Below are 17512 nucleotides of genomic sequence, written 5' to 3'. Positions count from 1 at the left end.
ACTGGACCTAATGGTCAGGGGTCCCTTTACCTTTACCTCTATCTAACTTCATGTGCCATGGTATTTGATTTGATGGTCAAACTACTCAGGAAACAATGCCTTTGGAAACCTGGAAACTACAACTAATCCAGAATGTGGCAGAATAGAGACCTGATGATATAGGAAACATGCTATGGATTGGGACTCTGTGGCAGCTTTTTCTTCAAAAGAAAAGTATTATCAAAACCTAAATGATACAATAATTTGTATCTGTGCATACTAAAAGTATCTATGTCAAAAACAGCATTCAATGTATTTAGAAGCTTTTAAATTAATCCATAAAGCTGGATTGATTAAATCAAGCCAATACAATGTTTTCTTTCCGCAGGCATTATGTTTCAAGATTGTGAATGGGGAGTAGTGATGTACAAGTCTGGTATGGAGGCCTGGCCTGTCTCCAAAGGATGCTACAAAAATACCATTTATTCCCATTTCAACAAGCTCAATTGGTGTTGCATTGGAGTAGGGAAAATCAGGTATAGGGCCTGTTCTAACACTGGAACCAGCAGAAGTGGGGATATTTGTCACAGTTCTCTCATGCAATGCGATCCTAATCACATTTCATGGGGAGACTCCTTTACAAGTGTGCTTAGAATTGCAGGTTACAGTTAACTCCACTGCATAGCTGTCAACTTTTCACTTTTCTTGCGAGGAATCCTATTCGGAATAAGGGAATTTCCCTTTAAAAAAGGGAAACATTGACAGCTATGCTCCACTGGAGAGTTTTGTTCTCTAACCTGGAGAGTCTGTTCATGTGAAAAATTGCTGTGTTCACCTTTTTATTGGGAAAAGACACACATTGAAGTTCAAATCACAGTAATGTCCCAGAATATGCCAACTTCATCTCATTTCTGGCAAGGACCTCATGATTATCTCTGGCCAGGCATATAATTTACATATGCAAAATGACTTCACATTAGCTTAATAGGTATCAGTTGGATGAGAGGAGGCACTGTACAAGCTATCAGCACCCTAAACATTCCTTTCATCTCTTGGCGTATGGCAGGGGTAGGCAAACTAAGGCCCGGGGGCCAGATGCGGCCCAATCACCTTCTAAATCTGGCCCGTGGATGGTCCAGGAATCAATTAGTTTTTATATGAGTAGAATGTGTCCTTTTATTTAAAATGCATCTCTTGGTTATTTGTGGGGCCTGCCTGGTGTTTTTACATGAGTACAATGTGCGCTTTTATTTAAAATGCATCTCTGGGTTATTTGTGGGGCATAGGAATTCGTTCATTATTATTCTTTCAAAATATAGTCCGGCCCACCACATGATCAGCCCACGGCTGGAAAAGGTTGCTGACCCCTGGCATATGGCATGTGCCAAACATGTGCAGCTCCCCAAGCATGTAGGTTTGTGGCAGTGCAGTTTTGTGCTGGAAGACATTCAGTCAGACTCCAATTTTTCAGTCAGTTCAGTCCTTTACTGACAACTCCAAGGCATTAAGGCAATTTCACTATATACAGACTTCCCCTAGATCCCTAGTAGAAGGTACAGGCTTCAAATGCAAAGCAAGTACAACTCACAGCATACATACAGCACAGAATTCAGTATTAATTTGCGAAGCAAGCATGCAATGTACAGCCCCCTCTTAATAGACCTAAGAATGACCACATCCTTGGCCAGTTACCTGGTCACAGTGACCTGCTTGGCTGGTTGCCAGGTCAGTGTCCTTCAGACACTAATCACAAGACCTGCAGGTGAAAGATAAGGGAAGCATGTGCACCAGATGGGCAGGTTATAAATATATTATTATTATTATTATTATTATTATTATTATTATTATCATTACAGCAATTAAAGGAACCTCAACACCCTCCTCTGATCAGCTTTCTGACCATAAGGCATGCTCACTGAATCAAAACACAAAAAGACCATATCAAATACTTGCCATCAACTGTTATAGTATTATCTTGAATAGAGTAGCTCCACATGTGTTCACTGATTAGTTTATCACATGCCTACCACAAACGGATAGAGTCATCAGATGTCATTGTCTAATTGCCTCTCCCTTACTCAGTTCATTAGGTAGAATTTGTGACTGTATTTGCCTGGGCTTCACCACCATTTTTGCAACATCCATCTGGTTCCCTTCACTAGCACATGCTTCATCCTTGAACATCCTTCCAAGCACATGAAGAGCTCCCTGGATTGTCTCTCCCAACCAAGTAATATATTCTTGGGTCAATGATGCTGTTGAATGGCAAATATAATGAAGAAGAGGAGAGCGGTCAAGAAATCTGTGTGCGCCTTTGGTGGCTGACATCTGTGTGAGCTACATCAGATCTTGATGAAGGCATGGAGCCAAACATAAAGGGAGGGGGGGGCAGAAAGTTCACAATGCTAATGATCATTGGACCCTGATGAAGTAGAAGCGTCATTCCAGAAAGTAGGTCAGACAAAACCCAGAACAAGGATGATACAACAGCAGAAGAATATGCTGGTAGATGCATGAGTAACAGATGAAAGGTACGCCCACAGCCAATCATGAAACACTAAAAGTATTCCTATTCACGTTCCCAATAGGCAACCAGCTAATCCAATACTACCATATGAGGAGGGTGGGCAGGCTGCTGCATTTAATTGATGAAGCCATTAGCCTAAATAGGGCTATGCCTGCCCTACTCCTATTGGTCCACATGAGACTCTCTCTCTCTCTCTCTCTCTCTCTCTCTCTCTCTCTCTCTCACACACACACACACACACACACACAATATCATAGATGCCAGGTAGCACCATGCTTTTCACCTTTGCAAGGGGTGCCCCTAGCAAGGGGGGAAACACTCCCATCAAAGCAACAGAGGAGAAAAATCATGCACTTCTCTGAATTTTGCAGTGCAGGTATAGTTCAAAACACATTACATAATGTACACAAAAATATATTCTATGAGAAAGCATGCATTTATAAGCATTTTTAGTTGAAATGATTAGGAAAACATAAGGCAATGCTTATTTTAGGCAGGAAATCTGTACACAACGTGTATTTTAGGGAAACTGAGTACAAAAGTGCAGACAATTTAAATGTGAAATGTTTGTTTCTCTTGTTTTTAAGGGGACAGAAACAGAGTTAGGACTGACACAGAACAGAAACAGGCTGACGTTGTTCATCCTTATTTGGAAATCATTGCTCTCCAGAAGCTTCTTAGTGCTTTATTATGTGCCGGGAACACATATCTCAGATTCTTTCAATTCCACGTTTCCCGTTTCCCTCAATGACAAAGCAAAGCAAAGGATGAATGGTGATCCTGAAAGCAGTAAGGAGAAATCAAAGCAACATAAGAAGAATAATGGATGTATAAGCTAAACAGTCTATGAAGTACAATATTCTAAATGGAATAGCAAAGGAAATGAAGGAAGTGAGAGTGAGCAGTAACGGTCCCATAAAACATTATTGGCTGATCTTGTGAGCTGTAGCACATCTTGGTGAACCTAATCAATGTAGAGACAAGAAGAGCGATGATAAGGGCATTCTTGGTACAGATTATCCTGATAATTGTGGAGAAAACATTCATATGACAAAAGATGGCAAAATAGCTTTGCTCTTCCAGGCAACAAGCCAGAAGTGGGCCAGAGCAGCCATGAAGGCAAAGCAGAAATGTATTCTGACTGGGCAAAACAATCGTAGATTGGAAAGCAAGCCACACTGGGCTGTCCAGTATAAGCAAACCAAAGGAGGTAAATTACTGGCCTCTTTAGTGACAATGATCTTGTTGGTCATTTTTGAGAGTGCTCGGTGCCAAAAAAGGGAGTGAAAAGGGAAGAAGCTGAAGTCAACAACAGGCAAGTTCAGCAAGTTAGGCGATCGAGGGAGTACTTTTCTTGGTGCAGATGCACAAGGCATATGTACAGAAACCAGATGGCAATTCCAGTCTTCACCAATGGAAACAGAGGTGGATTTAGGAAAGCACAACCAGTTTGCCAGCACTGGGCATCAAGCCAAGAGGGCACTGTAAGGGGCAAGGATGACTTGGAACAGAAGATGAGAGGCAAAGGGAGCGAAAAATTTTGAGAATTGCACAGGGCGCCACTGAAATTTTAGACCCCAAAGTCCACCACTGCTCCAAACATGCACATAAAAATGCTGGTGTTGTGGAGGATTGGTAAATAACCACAAGTATTGTCATAGTACCATGTTCTCCATTGTTTCCTCCTCCCTTGAAAGTGGCTTCTCTAAATCATGGTCTTCATGAAATTGCTGGTATTTCACTACAATTTGTAATTCATTACAATGATACCTGAAGGCCTTTTCAGGATTGGTCTTGAGACATTTTGCTGCTAGAGACTATCCCCAGACACACCTGAGTTGGCATCTGAGAACATTGCATCCTTGCTTTAGGATCAACTCCATGCCTTTGTTTAAGGAACTTTTCCCAACCTGGTGCCCTCCAGATGTTTGGAACTACATCTCCCACTCCCATCCAGCACAACATGGTGGGAGTTGTAGTCAAAAAAATCTGGATGACATCAGACTGGAGGAGGCTTGTTTGAAGTCATGCCATCTCAGGACTTGTGTTCAATTTATCTTCCTCTCTCAACCCTGATAACTTTAGCCTGATAAACCGTTACAACAGTTGGCTGAGATACCATCATAGAGGAAGGGGCAGAGAAGACTGTGTAACGAGAGTTATTTCTTATATGCCTTGGGAGTCTTGTGCCTCTTATATGAAGCTCTTCTTTATTTTGCCCAAAATGTTTTCCTGCATTGCAGGGGGTTGGAGTGAATGATCCTTAGAGTCCCTTCAAACTCAACAATCCTATGTTTCTATTCTTCTTCTTGAAGCTGTAGTAGGTGAGTATTGCTAATCTCTTTCCTGGGCTACCTATAACAAATGAGTTAGAAGCTTTCCATATTGGAATTGTGTAGGCACTTACTTTTAGTAATTATCCCTTCTGATCCTCATCCCTTCTGCTTGCAGACATAGTGCAAAGAACAGGGAAGAAGGAAGAATCCAAAGGAAAAGATTTCATTATGGCTGAGCAGAGCACAGCAGCATCACTTGGTTTAACCATTGATGGGTTTTCTGGAGACTACAGCCCTTCAGCATTCCCAGAGGAAGATGATGAATCTGAACTTTCTTCCTTCACATATTACCTGCTGCTCTTTTTCTTTCTTTTCATCCTTGCAATATTCATATGTGGCCTGGTGGGGAATGCAATTGTCATCTGGTTTCTCTGCTTCATCGTGAAGAAGAATCCCATCACCACCTACATCTTGAATTTGGCTGTAGCTGATTCTTGTGTCCTTGTATTTTTAGCATTTTCAATTTCAGCTAGATTTTGGGATGTAGGAGGAATTTCCTCTCGGCTGGGTTTTGAACTGTTTATTTCCGCACATGCCATTAGCTTATATCTACTGACAGCCATCAGTGTCGAGAAATGTCTCTCTGTTGTCTTCCCAATCTGGTATCGATGCCACCGTCTAGAACACCTGTCTGAAATTGTTTGTGCATGAATATGGGCAATGTCCATTCTGGTGTTTGGAATCTATCACTTTTTCATTTTAACCCAATATGCAGACTTTGACATAATGATTTGTGTCATTCATATGATCAGCTCTGTATTTTGCACACTTGTTGTGGTCATCTGTACTCTGATCCTTTTCATCAAGGTCTGCTGCAGTTTACATCGACGCCAACGAGGAAAGTTCTACACAGCACTCTTGCTTGCTCTTCTTTTCTTCCTCATTTTTGGTGTTCCACTCAGTGTCATAATAACTGTTCAATATCTTCTTGGTGATATTAATATAATAACGGCATTATTTGGAGTAGTATCTGCTGTTATCAACAGCAGTGTTAATCCATTCATTTACTTCTTAATTGGAAGGAAAAAGACGCATCAATCCAGAGAACCCTTGAAGGTGGTGCTGGAAAGAGTTTTCAGTGACAAAGCTGATTGCAGAGAAGATCGGAGTCTTCCAGCCGCAACAGATTCAATGTTGATGACTCCTTAAGTCTCTCCTTGTAAGCTAAGCTGTGGGGATGGCATTAGAGATGACCAACAATATAGGTTTATTCTTAAAAAAAGATCTGTAGATTCGTGTTTTTCTGCTTCTTTTCTGCAACTTATAATCATGGGTGTTTATCTCTTAATGTTTGCTCCTTTAGTTTTTATACTTGTAATTTGCTTAGTAGCCAACATGAACATCTGATGGCATAAAAATTAATAAAGAAAAATTAATCATTCACCAAGTGGGATTTGTTCAAATACCAAGGGCTCCAAGGCTTCAAAGGCATGAGCAGGATTCTTTTCAACTCCATCCCTTTGGAAGCTCTGCACACCCTTGGGGTGAAAGTGTGAATTTAACACACCTGGTCATTACGCGTGAAGCTTGAACTGCTGTAAAAGCCATCTGGTCTCCTGGCAGAACCTCCTGTATCTCCAATCCAACCTGGTTTCACCACAAATAATATTGTTACAGGTTTGTGGGGGAACAACATATCCCCAGATCCCTGTGTGTCAGATTCCCTCCTATATATTCCTGGATATGTTCTGGGAAGAGGAAAGAGAACAAAGGTGAGAACTACATGAGTGCAGGCTGCAACCTAGAGACTGGCGAGCATAGCTGACTGCTCTGGACCTCAGCTGACTGAAGCTATGAGAGAAGAAGCAAGAGGCACTCTTGGGGAGGGAGGTTCTGCACTCCCTCCAACTAAGCTCAGGTGTAAATATGAGTAAAGAAACCACATTCCTTAAAGACTCTGCAGACTCCACTGCAGAAGAAGTTCCACTGTATCCTTTGGCTGTAATCCATTATCTTTGTGCTATGAAAACTTAAACTAGTTGATGTGTCCACATTGAACAACTTGTGCTCACACAACTACAGAGCCATCTGTTCTTATCTTTTCCAAATTTGCTGGCAACCTTAAATACAAGGGTAGTCAAGAAAAAAAAAGAACATCGTTACAATGATACCTGAAGGCCTTTTCAGGATTGGTCCTGAGACATTTTGCTGCTAGAGGCTGTCCTCAGACACACCTGAGTTGCCATCTAAGAACATTGCACCCTTGCTTTAGGATCAACTCCATGCCTTTGCTTAAGGAACTTTTCCCAACCTGGTGCCCTCCAGATGTTTGGAACTACATCTCCCACTCCCATCCAGCACAACATGGTGGGAGCTGTACTCCAAAAAATCTGGATGACATCAGACTGGAGGAGGCTTGTTTGAAGTCATGCCATCTCAGAACTTGTGTTCAATTTATCTTCCTCTCTCGACCATGATAATTTTAGCCTGATAAACAATTACAACAGTTGGCTGAGATACCATCATAGAGGAAGGGGCAGAGAAGACTGTGTAACGAGAGTTATTTCTTATATGCACTGGGAGTCTTGTGCCTCTTATATGAAGCTCTTCTTTATTTTGCCCAAAACGTTTTCCTGCATTGCAGGGGGTTGGAGTGAATGATCCTTATGGTCCCTTCAGACTCGACAATTTTATATTTCTATTCTTCTTCTTGAAGCTGTAGCAGGTGAGTAGTGTTAATCTCTTTCCTGGGCTCCTATATAAAATGAGTTAGAAGCTTTCCATATTGGAATTGTGTAGGCACTTACTTTTAGTGATTATCCCTTCTGATCCTCATCCCTTCTGCTTGCAGACATAGTGCAGAGAACGGGGAAGAAGGAAGAATCCAAAAGAAAAGATTTCATTATGGCTGAGCAGAGCACAGCAGCATCACTTGGTTTAACCATTGATGGGTTTTCTGGAGACTACAGCCCTTCAGCATTCCCAGAGGAAGATGATGAATCTGAACTTTCTTCCTTCACATATTACCTGCTGCTCTTTTTCTTTCTTTTCATCCTTGCAATATTCATATGTGGCCTGGTGGGGAATGCAATTGTCATCTGGTTTCTCTGCTTCATCGTGAAGAAGAATCCCATCACCACCTACATCTTGAACTTGGCTGTAGCTGATTCTTGTGTCCTTGTATTTTTAGCATTTTCAATTTCAGCTAGATTTTGGGATGTAGGAGGAATTTCCTCTCGGCTGGGTTTTGAACTGTTTATTTCCACACATGCCATTAGCTTATATCTACTGACAGCCATCAGTGTCGAGAAATGTCTCTCTGTTGTCTTCCCAATCTGGTATCGATGCCACCGTCTAGAACACCTGTCTGAAATTGTTTGTGCATTAATATGGGCAATGTCCATTCTGGTGTTTGGAATCTATCACTTTTTCATTTTAACCCAATATGCAGACTTTGACATAATGATTTGTGTTGTTCATATGATCAGCTCTGTATTTTGCACACTTGTTGTGGTCATCTGTACTGTGATCCTTTTCATCAAGGTCTGCTGCAGTTTACATCAACGCCAACGAGGAAAGTTCTACACAGCGCTCTTGCTTGCTCTTCTTTTCTTCTTCATTTTTGGTGTTCCACTCAGTGTCATAATAACTGTTCAATATCTTCTTGGTGATATTAATATAATAACGGCATTATTTGGAGTAGTATCTGCTGTTATCAACAGCAGTGTTAATCCATTCATTTACTTCTTAATCGGAAGGAAAAAGACACATCGATCCAGAGAACCCTTGAAGGTGGTGCTGGAAAGAGTTTTTAGTGACAAAGCTGATTGCAGAGAAGATCGGAGTCTTCCAGCCGCAACAGATTCAATGATGATGACTCCTTAAGTCTCTCCTTGTAAGCTAAGCTGTGGGGATGGCATTAGAGATGACCAACAACATAGGTTTATTCTTAAAAAAAAAGTCTGTAGATTCGTGTTTTTCTGCTTCTTTTCTGCATCTTATAATCATGGGTGTTTATCTTTTAATGTTTGCTCTTTTAGTTCTTATATTTGTTATTTGCTTAGTAGCTAACATGAACATCAGGTGGCATACAATTTAATAAAGAAAAATTAATCATTCACCAAGTGGGATTTGTTCAAATACCAAGGGCTCCAATACTTCAAAGGCATAAGCAGGATTCTTTTCAACTCCATCCCTTTGGAAGCTCTGCACACGCTTGGTGTGAAAGTGTGACTTTAACACACCTGGTCATTAGGTGTGAAGCTTGAGCTGCTATAAAAGCCACCTGGTCCCCTGGCAGAACCTCCTGCATCTCTAATCCAACCTGGTTCCACCACAGATAATATTGTTACAAGGTATCCCCAGATCCCTGTGTGTCAGATTCCCCCCTATATATTCCTGGATATGTTCTGGGAAGAGGAAAGAGAACAAAAGTGAGAACTTCATGAGTGCAGGCTGCAACCTAGAGACTGGCGAGCATAACTGACTGCTCTGGACTCAAGCTGACTGAAGCAGCAAGAGGCACTCTTGGGGAGGAGGTCCTGAACTCCCTCCCTCAAAACTCAGGTGTAAATATGTGTAAATAAGCCATACTTCTTAATGACACTGCGGACTCCGCAGGATTGGCAACAACAGGAGCAGACATGTTCTATGCTTACAATAACAGTTTATTACCTTGTCAATTGTGCTGTTTTAAATGTGCATTTTTAAAAAATTTGGCTTCTTCTAGTAATGTTTTCTTTTGAAATGTTTAAGACAATATAATAGTTTCCTGGTAACCATTTTGCTTTGAATGTATATTTAACTTTCTTCAGTATTGTTTTATCCTGGATTTGATGCTCTAATGTGTTTTAAACCCCACTGAGGTTTTTTTAAAAAAATATAGAGGCATAGTGATGAAATGAATAATAGCAATAATGGAAATTGCTGAATCGTAGGCTCATCTTGGCAATCATTGTGGGCAACATAAAGTAAGCACCTTGGTAGCCACTCAGAGAATTGCCTTGGTTTCTTCTCTGCTGTCATGTATCCTGTCTTTTATTTTCCTTCCTCTTGTTCTTCTAAAGTAGGCCACTGTTTATCTTACTAAATATATAGAGTGATGTGTTGTGCAGGCAGTGGAAGAAGGGCAGAATGGAGGCTATGAACTTTCCTTTCTTCAGAGAGCTAGCTTGACTGGGGAAAACATGAGTCATGACCTTGCTTTGGGTCATTGGCCAATGTGATGCAACTCAAGGTTAAATATTATGGTGCACACAATATGCTGGAATATCTCATTTCTTCTCAAGTTAACTAATATATTGCATCAAATGTTACAGTTTAAGAGTGAAGTTGTTCCATCAATGTTTACTTGTTTGTTTGTTTTTAATTATTGTTTCTTTTTATGTTTTTAGCCATTCTTGTTTTTATCTGTATGTTATCTTGAGTCCCTGTCAGGGCAAAGGCAGGATATAAATAAAATTATTACTGTTGTTGTGGTGGTGGTGGTGGTGGTGGTTGTTAAACCTCTACCTAAACAATCTTTTAAAATATATATTTTTTAAAAAAATTGTCCAGTAGCACCTTAGAGACCAACTAAGTTTGTTCTTGCATGCATAGACACAAAAGCCTATACCAAGAACAAATGTAGTTGGTCTCTAAGGTGCTACTGGACATTTTTATTATTTTTCTTATATATTTTCAGTGCGTCAGACCAACATGGCTACTTGCACTGTCAAAGGCACACACACTGAACATGAGAACTAAGCATCACTCCTTCCTGTACACATGGGGACATTTTCAAAGAGAAAGAAACAGTTGGAACAGAGAAAGGAATCAATATTGACTAGCTTTAGTCTTTCATTTCATTACCTATTTATTGACATTGTCAAAAGGCTTAAAAACTGCTAACCATGAATGGGGTGGTGCAGCTCTGGGATCATAAAAAGCAACATGATATTCAGTAGTACCCCAAAGAATACAAAAGGCAAACCTTTTACATCTAATAATAAGCTGTTGCTATGACAGGCAAATCAGTGGCAAGGGGGGTCATGGTTGTTGGCTCGCCTGGACAGGAGCAGAAGAAACTGTGGATCTGGCTGTGGTACATCATCAGGTCAGTCCTCCTCAAAGTCTTTGGACTTTCAAATTTCACTATTTCACTGGCACCCTCTGCAAGGCAAAAAAATTGCGCCCTGCAACTCTTGCCTTCCATTCAGTACATGCACTATGTCAGAGTGGTGATGTCTTCCATTGACCCCAGTGCAGTGGAAGAAGAAGAAGAAGAAGAAGAAGAAGAAGAAGAAGAAGAAGAAGAAGAAGAAGAAGAAGAAGAAGTAGTTATACCTCGCCCATCTGGCTGGGTTTCCGCAGCCACTCTGGGCGGCTTCCAACAGAATATTAAAATACAATAATCTATTAAGCATTACAAGCTTCGCCAAAAAGGGCCGCCTTCAGGTGTCTTCTAAAAGTCTGGTAGTTGTTTTTCTCTTTGACATCTGGTGGGAGGGCATTCCACAGGGCGGGTGCCACTACAGAGAAGGCCCTCTATCTGGTTCCCTGTAACTTGGCTTCTCGCAGCAAGGGAACTGCCAGAAGGCCCTCGGAGCTGGACCTCAGTGTCTGGGCAGAACGATGGAGGTGGATACGCTCCTTCAGGTATACTGAACCAAGGCCACACTGCTCTAAATCCACCTCCTCCAACCTCCTTGGCCACCTGCTTCCCACTTTAGAAGGCAACATGCAAGTTCATAGAAAGGGACAGCAGCTGCATATGCTGTTGTTATTCTTCTGAATAACCTTATTCATTCATTGTCTTATTCAAGACCCCAAGGTGAATTGCAAATAAAGCGGGAGGGATTCTGCAAATGGTTTGGTTTTGGCTCTTGACTCAGTCATGATTTGAAAGGAGATCTACTCATTTATGCCTTTCCTCTGCAGCCTGCACAAGATTGTTTTTTGACTGGCTGTTCAAGAAACCCTTGGCCACATCCTCCCTTTTTATGTAATCTGTGCAGGAGACCAGCCACATAGAAGCCAGGTTGTGATGCTGTGAAAGCTGCAGATTTCCATTGATAATTCAGCTACCAAACCACACCAGCAGAAGCCCTGAGCAAATTTTCCACCCCTATGTGCTCACCCAAATTGGCCTGCAGGGATTGGGATAAACCTTGCAATATGAAGTGCGGCAGAAGAGGGTGATCATTCTGACTAGCAAGCAAAGATGGTTAATTAGACAGAATGGATGCCTTAGTACAGGGGTTGGCAAGGCTTACTGGGCATGGGCCAGATCACTCCTGCAGAGATCCTTCATGGGCTGGGCCGGTGCAGCACAACGCCGAAAATCGAGTCTGCGCATTTCCGTGGTGCCGGAAGTTGCTTCTGCGCATGCCCAGACCCTGGAAATTATGCTTGTGAAGAAGCAATATCCGGCACCGCAGACATGCGCAGACACGATTTCTAGCATCTGGGCATGCACAGAAGTGATTTCCGGAGCCACGGAAGAGAGTCCCCATGCTGCGCTGCGCTGGTTTAGTGCAGCACACAGGGACTCGCTGAGCAGGCAGCTCAGTTCGGGGGCGGCTGGGGGCCGGTTAAGTGGCCTCCGTGGGCCGCTTCCAGCCCATGGGCCTTAGGTTGCTGACCCCTGCTTTAGTACATCACTGAATTCCTCCTAATCAAATGTTTCAAAGAACCCATGGCAGTGCCTAAAAAGACTACATATGAAACACTGTCAGGGACTGGTCTGAGGAGGAATGGTGGAGACCACCACCACCCCACTCCTCCTCCTGCACTTCAAAGAGAAGAGGGAGACAGTATAGATTTAGAACAGTGGTTTGCAGAAGGTCACAGTTCAGAGGCTGCAGAGGGCAGAAGCTGGGAAATATTGGGAGAGGAGCAGGAGGAGGAAGAAGCACCAGGGTAGAGACAGCTGACAGACTCAGCGTCTTTGGAAAGCATGTCAGACCCCTCCCCTTATCCCAGGTCCTGGAGAGCATTGAGAGTAGTAGAACAGAAGGATTAAAGCCAGAAAGCACAGATCAGCCAGAGCAGGGATGATGTATGATAGGAGAGACGGAGGCGGTGGAACTTTACACAGAGCAATGCCATTATCTGAAAGAGGTGGCATTGCTATGTCTTCTACTGTGAATCTTGAATAAAAGACTTGGTAAGAACTCTTCTTTTTTATCTGCTTATTGGCTGCCACTCTGGGAGGGAGCAGATTCCCTGACTCCTGACAAACACATAGGCAGTAAAAACCCAGCAATCTCACAGCAAACTACCCCCTGAGGAAAGGTTACAGCATCTGGGGCCAAAGAAAGTATTTCTTCACACAGACAAATCAATTCACACAGTGCATAGTTAAAACTATTATTATTATATATTAAATTTGTACACTTCCCTATACCCGCAGGTCTCAGGGTGGTTCACAAAATACAATCACAATATAAAAGCACAAAATATAGAATACAAACAAAAGCAACTCAATAACAGTTGACGACGCCCCCAAACACATTTTAAAAGGGTATTGGATGTGAATCAGCCAAAGGCCTGGTTAAACAGGAAAGTATTTGCCTGGTGCCTAAAGGTGCATAAGGATGGTGCCAGGCAAACCTCCCTGGGGAAGAGCATTCCACAAATGGGGGACCACTGCAGAAAAGGTCCGTTCTTGAGACCTCTTTGTGGAGGAGGCGCATGAAGGAGGGCCTCAGATGAGGATCTCAGGGTCCAGGTAGGTTCACACAGAGGGAGGTCATCCTTGAGGTATTGTGGTCCTGAGCAGTTTACTATGGGACTATGCTCCCACAAGAGGCAGTGATAGTCATCAACATGGCTGACTTTACTCCACACAGGGAGGTACCCTGAGGTTCCTGACGGCAATGGACTATGCTGCAGCAACTTTATCAATACTGAGCTAGAGAGAAGTGGCAGTTAAATCAGTATGGCAAGAGAAAAGCATTCCTTTGAGTTAACAAAGCTGTGGCTTTTTGTTGTGCCTATTGATTACATCTTGCATCTTCATTCCTGGGTAAGGAGATTGAGCTTCATGGTATAGTCCACTATGAGCAATTATTCTTACATGTTCCAGGATCAAAGCATTTCTATTCAAGAACAATGCTGGCTAAGTCAGTTGATGGCTTGGGTTGAACAAGTTACTGCACTAAGTTTCTCTGCATCAGTCAACACATTCTCTTGCAGAGGATAGTGTTCATCCTGGAAGACCCTCCTGAAAATGACCTTTAGGGGTTCTGTAGAGGAACATTTGCCCCCTTTCCCCACCAAGTAATAAAGCACTGGCTTAATGCTGCCATTGACAGAGTAGAGGAGCTGTGAAAGTGCAATAAGAGTTTGTGAATGCTTAGGGGAGGTTAGCAGAAATGCGATGCTCCATGGGCCATGGCAGAGGAGGAAAAACAGGAGGGAGAGAAGAATGGCAGTAGTTAGGCTTCCTGGCAGTCGGCGCTGAGAGTTGCAACACATTTTGGCCAGCAGGAGCAAAGTGAAGACAGCTAAAATTGGAGGCAAAACCCATATGACCACAATGAACATGTTCTTGACAACTGGGTATAATACCATATTATAGACCAGGTAAAATGAAATTTCCATTCCGCAGAACATGACACACAGGATCCAGACTAGCACAGATAGCCCAGACGAAAGGGATTGTGGCCGCCGATGTTGGTAGCAGCTCAGAAAAGAGACAGAGAGGCATCTTTCTATGCTGATGAGTGTATGGAAACAGAGACTGGCAGTATAGCAAAATTGGCATAAGTGCAACAGGGGTATTGCAGAAATGCGGACAGGGAGCGGTAATCCACAGAGGTCATCAGCGAACAAAAAGATAAGGGACAGAGACAAAAACATGAGCAGGCCAAAGTCAGCTGCAGTCAAATTCAGGATGTAGGTGGTGAAAGGATTTCTCTTAATATGGGAATCAAGGAGCCACAAAACATATCCATTCCCCAACAACCCAAATATGCAGATAAGGATGGCAATTGGTTTTGTATAATAAACCAATTCAAAAAATGCATATCTGTAGATTTCTTCTTCGAAACATGTTGCGCGAAGTTGCTCTCCATGTACTTCATATGTGTTTTCAGTGCCCATGGTGAAAATGTTGCTGCCCCACTCACTGCTGCTCATAATACTCCACACCGTTTTCTGTTCTGTTGGAGAGTGGAAACAGAGGGGAATTAGTCACTCTGGTTGAGCTGGACTACAGAAGTATTTGAACATTTCACATCAACACTTTTACTATTTTATAAGGCGAGGCAACCGAAAGCTGGCATGAACGGGTGACATTAGAAGCTCCAGATATGGCTTTGCATGAGAATTCCCAAAAAACCTAAACAATCAGCAAAGTTTTGAAATCAGTGATTAAAATCAGTGAAGTTTTGAAATCAGTGGTTAAAATCAGCGAAGTTTTGAAAGTTTCAGTCTGCCATCTTGATTCATAATGACATCCAGTTGTATTAAAACATAGACAAACCCTGTCCCTTGATCTCAGGAACCATCATGCAAAATAAGAATGCAATATCTCGATAGGTGCCCAAACACAGAGTTAAAAAACAATCATCCAAAATAGTAGATTTTCCAGCTGAATTCTAGCATTACCATTACTATTATTGTAACTGTTTAAAAGGACTTTATAAGAGATTTTAAATAGAAACAGGAGAAATATCAATTTGGATTACTAGATGGATGTTAGAAGAGTCGTTTTGTGCTGTCTGAGTAACTGAACATTAAAGGCTAGAGGGAAATTTGGGCAAAGTTACAGCCTACAGAGGGGACAAAACTATTACGGAGTACATATGTTAAATACTTTGAATAACTGTTGTAACAGATAATTGTCAGATAGGGAGGCAGGAGTTCTTCTTTTTAATCATTTTTTCCTAGTCTTTTCTATTCTTTTAGTTATTTTTAATTTGTTCTTTCTCTTTCTCTTTTTTTATTTAATTGTGTTTTGTAAGGATCATGGGTATTTTTATTGTTGTTGTTATTCTTTTTTTATATACTCCTTTTTATTATCTTTTTATAAGTGCATTTGGGTTTTAATGCTCAAAATGTTATAAACCTTCCATAAAATTGTTTTAAAGATTACTGTTATTCATTCTACTGTTATTATGCATCCGGCGACTGATATTTAAGAGCAACACTTACGTTGCTAAAATATGGGGGCTGGGAGGTTAAGGCAGAAGAATGACAAGAATGAATGGAAGCAGAAGCTGAATCAGCTCACAGATGAAGTGTTGGGAGAGAAACTGCTTTTACATCACACTCAGACATCTAAAAATTCTTGGAGCCTCATTGTGGTTAGATAGAAACCACTAAAAAAATTTACAATTTTGAATACTACTTAAGAAATGAAAAGGGGTGAGTGTGGGGGAGAGAAATATCTTGACCTGGCCATGAAAAATATTGAGAACAGTACTAAAAAAAAACTTCTCCATGCTCTCAACAGTGGCAGCCTCCTTTGGATCAGACTCTGTCCGGAGAAAGGGATTTGATTTATTCCTGTCCCTTCAAAGAGACACCTTCCTGCATTAGAGGTTGAAAGCAGAGGCTGGATGGCCACCTATCAGCAACGATGTCCTGGTGGGACCCCAGCCTCACCAGAGGGCTGGATGAGTTTCCAGGCTCCTTCTCATTTCACAATTCCGTGTTCACAGAGGGCAACTCAGGATGCAAGCCAGAGTGACTTGACCCCCACCTAAATGCAAGGCATAGCCTGGATTTATATTGGGGGGCAGGCTTTATGTAGGGGGCGCAGTTAAGTGCCCCCCTGGCTACACCCATGGCTACTGGTGCCCTCTGGAGTGCCTGGTTAAGGAGAGATTGAGAAACCAGAGAAGCGGTCCTCAGGAACATCACAGATCCCCACCAAAACCTGGAACTTTTGAAGGAGGACCAAGTGAGGAGATAGGAACACAAAACTCTTTTTTAAAAAAACAAAAACAGGACAATCAAAACTTACAGATATAAAAGTTACAGACATAACTTACAGATCCTTTCTTTGTCCAGTCCCTCCTGGGGGACCTAAAGCTTCCAGCAAAACGCGCGATCTGGCTGGCTAGTAGCAATCCTTCCTTCCTCCTTCCGCGCGGGAATGTTTTCTCCCTGCTTGCTTTCCTGTTATTCACACGCCCTTCTGATTCTCGCTCTCTTGCTCTTCTTCGCTGCTTTTTCTCGACTGGCGTCTCTCCAGCAGCTCTTTCCCTCCTCTACCCCTTCTAGCCAGATCCGCCCTCTTCCCACGCACCCCACCCCCTCCCAGACTTCACAGATTCCTGAGAATCTCCGGATGTTCATTCAGCCTAGGAAATCCCCAGTCCAGAGCAAGTACTGCTGTTTCTGAAGAAGAGAGGGCACGAACTGCTTTCCCCCTGGCTCTCGCTGCTGACTGATCTGAGAGCACATGTACACAGTGTGCATGCTGAGCCTGGGAGGGAACTACACAGACTGCATTTTTTTTAAAAAGAGGCTTGAATGCTACTCTCAGTTAAAAAGGAAAGTACAATTTGCAGAAGGAGCTGGTTATCTGTGGTGCTGATGTACCAGAGACAGGCCACGGAGACTTTGCAAAGTGATCCAGCAGTCTTTCTGGTGAAGATTTCGATCTCCTGCGCACAGGAAACTTTGCATGGCGGAAGATTTAACTCTTTGTGAACCCAGAGCTTACAAACGAAAAGAGGATTTTCTGTTTCTTCCAGCTGGTGGAGGATACAGTGGTACCTCGGGTTACATACGCTTC

The 17512-nt window shown here is 42.3% G+C and overlaps 2 protein-coding genes and 1 pseudogene across 3 annotated transcripts; 2 read left to right on the top strand and 1 right to left on the bottom strand.

Annotated features, from left to right (window-relative positions):
* Window positions 1–5010: 5010 nt before the first annotated feature.
* LOC128417276 (mas-related G-protein coupled receptor member H-like) lies at window positions 5011–5991 on the top strand (annotated as a pseudogene).
* A 1648-nt stretch (window positions 5992–7639) lies between these two features.
* On the top strand, window positions 7640–8786 carry LOC128416838 (mas-related G-protein coupled receptor member H-like). Its single transcript, XM_053394857.1, has one exon. The coding sequence runs from the start codon at window positions 7687–7689 to the stop codon at window positions 8665–8667; it is 981 nt and encodes a 326-aa protein (XP_053250832.1). The 5' UTR covers window positions 7640–7686; the 3' UTR covers window positions 8668–8786.
* Window positions 8787–13122: 4336 nt separating this feature from the next.
* On the bottom strand, window positions 13123–17019 carry LOC128417041 (mas-related G-protein coupled receptor member D-like). Of its 2 annotated transcripts, none has more exons than XM_053395222.1 (2): window positions 16736–17019; window positions 13123–14927 (listed from the first exon to the last, which is right to left on the bottom strand). In XM_053395222.1, the coding sequence occupies exon 2, from the start codon at window positions 14902–14904 to the stop codon at window positions 13888–13890; it is 1017 nt and encodes a 338-aa protein (XP_053251197.1). In that variant the 5' UTR covers window positions 14905–14927; window positions 16736–17019; the 3' UTR covers window positions 13123–13887. The 2 variants fall into 2 exon arrangements, with proteins under 2 accessions (XP_053251197.1, XP_053251196.1); XM_053395221.1 differs by having other exon boundaries at window positions 16764–17010.
* Window positions 17020–17512: the final 493 nt, after the last annotated feature.

This window comes from Podarcis raffonei, chromosome 7 (assembly GCF_027172205.1).
Source record: "Podarcis raffonei isolate rPodRaf1 chromosome 7, rPodRaf1.pri, whole genome shotgun sequence".
Classification (NCBI taxonomy): Eukaryota; Metazoa; Chordata; class Lepidosauria; order Squamata; family Lacertidae; genus Podarcis; species Podarcis raffonei.
This window is presented reverse-complemented; position numbering and strand designations above follow the sequence as displayed.

What these genes read in the sequence shown, in the direction of transcription:
- LOC128416838 (XM_053394857.1), top strand. Translation starts at nt 7,687, where the DNA reads ATGGCTGAGCAGAGCACAGCAGCATCACTTGGTTTAACCATTGATGGG.
- LOC128417041 (XM_053395222.1), bottom strand. Translation starts at nt 14,904, where the DNA reads ATGAGCAGCAGTGAGTGGGGCAGCAACATTTTCACCATGGGCACTGAA.